The 4,408-nt window shown below is 48.1% G+C and overlaps 1 protein-coding gene across 1 annotated transcript in view; it reads right to left on the bottom strand.

Moving 5' to 3' along the window:
• Window positions 1–4,408, bottom strand: part of Best1 (bestrophin 1) — a 15,730-nt gene that overhangs the window by 9,856 nt on the left and 1,466 nt on the right. Inside the window, exon 2 of the mRNA XM_028777521.1 lies at window positions 1,501–1,688. Within this exon, the coding sequence (XP_028633354.1) occupies window positions 1,501–1,652 (152 nt within the window). The 5' untranslated portion in view covers window positions 1,653–1,688. The remainder of the gene's footprint in view (window positions 1–1,500; window positions 1,689–4,408) is intronic.

Here is a 4,408-nt window from a genome sequence, read left to right as displayed (position 1 = left end):
GGCAGAGGGGCAGAGGGGCAGAGGGGCAGAGGGGCAGAGGGGCAGAGAGGCAGAGAGGCAGAGGCAGAGAGGTGCAAGGGCAGGGGCAGAGGCAAAGGCAAACTCTGTGAGTTTGAGATCAGACTGGTCTATGCAGAGTTTTTCAGGACAGGCAAGGCTACATAGTGAGATTCTGTCTTAAACATAAAGTTCTAACTTAGCACAGTGGCTCCTGCCTGTGATCCTAACACTTGGGAGGCAGAGGACTAAGGAGCACTTCACAGCAAGTTTGAGGCCAGCTTTGTCTACATAGGAAGTTCTAGGACAGGCAGGGCTACATACCAAGACCTTGTCTCTAAGAATTAATTATGTGGGGCTGGAGAAATGGCTCCCTGGTTAAGAATATTTGTTGCTCTTGCAGAGGAGTTCAGCTCCCAGAACCCACACGACATATCACAACTCATGTGAACTCCAGGTCTGGAGGATCCAGTGCCTTTTTCTGACCTTCACAGGTGCTAAGCACATACAGGGTACACAGACATAAATCCAGGAACCACACTCATACATTTAAAATAAGATTTTAAAATCTAAAAACAGGCAATTAATTAATTAAATTCTAACTTTTAAAGTGCCAAATACTAGTGTGCTGTTATTAGAACAAACTCCAGAATTGTAGATATTTAATATTTTTCAATACTTAGAAGATGATTGCTTTTTAAACTTTTATTTATGTATTTATTTATTGTGTATGCTTGTGTGTGAGGGGGGAAAGGAGAGAGGGAGAGAGAGAAAGGAAAGGAAAAAGGGAGAGAGGAGAAAAATCGTGTATGTAAATCCGAGGCACATGTGTGGGTGTAAGAGGACAACTTGTGGGAAGTAATGTTCTCCTGTAATTCATAGGTCCTGGAGACTGAACTCAGATCATCAGGCCCAACTGCAGGTTCCTCCATGGAACTGAGCCATCTCACTAGCCCATGGTTTTCACTTAAAATGTTATCAGATGTTCTATGATCATACCCATCTGGCATTTTATTTTATAAAAAAATTTTTGTTGAAATAAGCATATTAAAGTGCATTGTGGGTGCCAGAGTGCCTAAGTAAAACAAGATCAGCCAAGTAGGACTAGCTCAGGCCTTAGGTCCAGGTCTCTCCATGGGTTGGAGAGAAAGAGTTCCCGAGTCTCCTCTAGCCTGGATTAAAGTATCTTCTTCCCAGCTTGATTTGTGGTGTGTGTGTGTGTGTGTGTGTGTTGGGGGGTGACACACATGCCAGGCAAATGCTATTTCTCTGAGCTGCATGACTAGCTCAGGTCTTTTTTTTTTTTTCTCCCTAGACTCCTCTCCAGTGACCAGGCCTGGCCAGGAGTTCAGCTCAGTCTTATAAGCTGGAACATCAGACCCTCTCCTCAGCTCCTTGCTCCTCCCCAACTCTCATCTCCACTCCACCTGCATGCTTGTAGGCTCCTCCCCCATGAGCTCTAGACCCCTCCTCATATGCTCCTCACCTTCCCAACTCTCTTACCTATAGAGTCCACGGATGAAGTAGTAGAGGAACATGAAGACAAGAAATTCTCCATACAGCAGCTTATAGATGCTGCCTCGCCAGTACAGGAGGAGGCACGAGAAGGAACCAAGGCGGGCATTGGCTACTTTGCTTGTGTAGGTGATAGTCATGGCTTGGCACTGGGCAGCAGAAGGTGGGCTTGGGTCCTGGTGGGTAGGCAGAGAGTGGCGTGGAAATGGGTAGGAGTCAAAGACTAGGTTCTGATCTTGGACTTGCATGAGTTTAGTCCTGCCCTACCCTGGGCCTCTGTTTTCTAGCCTGGGACACAGAAGGGAGGTCTGTGAATTGCCACATGTCCGTGATTGTGGAGGATGGCAAAGGCAGTTGCAAGGGAAGTAGCAACATTCACACAGAGCTCAGGGCTGCAGAGCCAGGCAGCATGAGCCCTCAGCCCTTTTCCTCAGTGTATTAAATCATACTGGAGTGAGTAGCTCAATGATCTAGGCTAGCTGTGCTCACCACCGTTTTCCCATCCCCAGAACATAGCCTGGGAAGAGAGAATGCCCTACTGATAGTTATTGAATGGTGATCTCCAAGGCCACCCACTGTCTCGAGGGAATGGATGGTTCTCCTGAGGTAAGCCCATGGCTCACTTCCATGTCAGGTCATCTCCTAGGAAAAATGTCCCCAGCCATCCTACTGGAAGTCATGCCTCAGTTGTCGCTAGCAGCATCTTCCTGGTGTGCTCGATCCTTCTACATGGTTCATGTTTCTACTTGAATTTGTGTGCCACAAGACACTCCTGGTTACCGTTTGTTCTCTTCCCCCACCAAAAGCTCTTGTGTGTGTCAGCTTAAATGCTCAATAAAAACTGATTAAACCAGCAATTGACTACCCCATTCCTAACATTTTAGTGCCACCACAAACCAGCTGTTGTCTCAGTGCCTACACACAAAATTCATTCCTACCTCAGGGCCTTTGCACAGACATTCAGAGTCCACATCTCCCACATGTGTTACCGATGTGTGCCCATCACACCTGCATACATAAGCACAGTTGTCCACCCCTAAAAGCCCTCAAAGCCCCAGCCCTGCCTGGGGGCACCCCCTACTCACAGGTAGGGTTCCAGCATTTCAGGCAACTCTTAAAGGCTCTGGCCACTAGGTTGCTGGGACTTTCTAAGACCCTGAGGCAGGTACTTCTGCCCATGCTTGGAGGCTGGCACTGCCTATATAGATAAGTGCTGATTATCACCTGACCTGACCTAAGCAAAAGGTTCCACAAAGAAGCCCTTATCTCAGCCCCTCCTGTCATCTGTTCAAGAGCAGTAGCCAGCACAGCCTGGCCAGTGTTCCTCTGATTCTTTCCTGGGAGTGTTGACTTATCAGGGCTGGAATTAGGAGCCATATCCCCTCTTCCATGGCTCTAAGTTTAGAAATTGAGAAATCTGTGCTATCACCACTGCATCCTGATCCTTGAGAAGATTGGGGGGTATGATTGAGCTCCATTTCAGGTATCAGGAACTCAGGAGACTTTGTCTAGGCCTCTGGGGGTTCTCCTGAACAACTGCCACATGTTCTTCTAGTGACCTGCGAGCTAGCCCTGATTGGGCCACAGCATCCCCATCTGAAAAGGATGTGTTGCTCTGGAATATCCACACAATAAAAGTGACAGCAATTTGCATATATTGGTGAGAAGCTCTGATTGGCCACTGGTGACATCATAAGTTGTGGTGGCTTTGATTGGTTGGCAGGGCCTACTAGTTGGTACTTCAGAGCCAGGGAAAGAAAAGGGGAGCAGGAAGGCCAGGTGTGGCAGCTGCACTTGGTGGGAGATGACTATCAGTCTGGTACTTAAATTGTGTAATCCCAGACAACCCGAGAAAAACAAAGACACATGCCCAAGCTCCCAGGGGCAGCTGGGTGGCATCTCAGCAGCTCAGCAAACCTTAGTGTACCCGTCCTTTCTGAATGTCCCTCTGAGCATTGAGCTAAGATGGGAGTTTGCCAACAAGCTCACCATACATAAAGAACATGGGCAGCAAGAAGCACTGGTTCTCAGTCTTCACTGACTGAGACAGTTGCCAAGACAGTTACCAAATATGAAGCTTCTCCAGATCTTTCTTAGGCGTCTGATGCTGTGTCCTTGGAAACGTTGCATTTTTATCAAGTGCTGCAGGAGTCTGTGATTTGGGTGGTCTTGGGAACCACAGTTCTGGAAGTCTCAATTTACATTATGACCCTGAGCCTTAAAGTGAAGCCACCCTCTTACTCCCTGCTCCTTTCCCCCTCCCACACCCCTTCAGACACTCCCTAAGGAGGCTGAACTTGCAGGTGATTTTAGTACACACAGATTTTCCCTGTATAATTCTCTGTTCAGAAAGGGGGGAATTATTTCATCATGACCTTGACTACTTTTCTAATCACAGTGAACAATAAAGCTGGTGTTATCCTGGGAGTCTACTGAGATCGGGGGCAACCTTGGAGGAGGAAAAGCACCCACCCCTCCCTGCTACCCTGTCCCTGTCCTTAATTGAGCAGAGAAGGGACAGGATTGTTGTGAGCCTCAGTCTTTTCATCTGAAAAGAGGGTGACAATAAGTGCTGCCTCACTGCAAGATGAGAGTGAGGATGACAGGCATGTCAGATCTGGGGAGAGCGTGCCTGTGCCCCACTGGACAGGGGCAGGCCCAACTTGCCTAGGTGCTGGCTTTCCATTGTAATGTACAGCTGGGCTGAGAATTTCTATGGGCTCTTACCTTGTTTTCCCTCTTTCTCCAACACATACTGACACTCACAAGAGAGCTTGTTACCTAGTAGGTTCTCTCTCTCTCCCTCTCTCACCCCCCCCCCCCCCCCCCCAGCCCTTTCATCCCCACACAGGGTGACACTCAGTGAACAAACAAAAAACAACCACCAACAACACAA

This window comes from Grammomys surdaster, unplaced genomic scaffold, assembly GCF_004785775.1.
Source record: "Grammomys surdaster isolate TR1022 unplaced genomic scaffold, NIH_TR_1.0 310, whole genome shotgun sequence".
NCBI classification, from domain to species: Eukaryota; Metazoa; Chordata; class Mammalia; order Rodentia; family Muridae; genus Grammomys; species Grammomys surdaster.
This window is presented reverse-complemented; position numbering and strand designations above follow the sequence as displayed.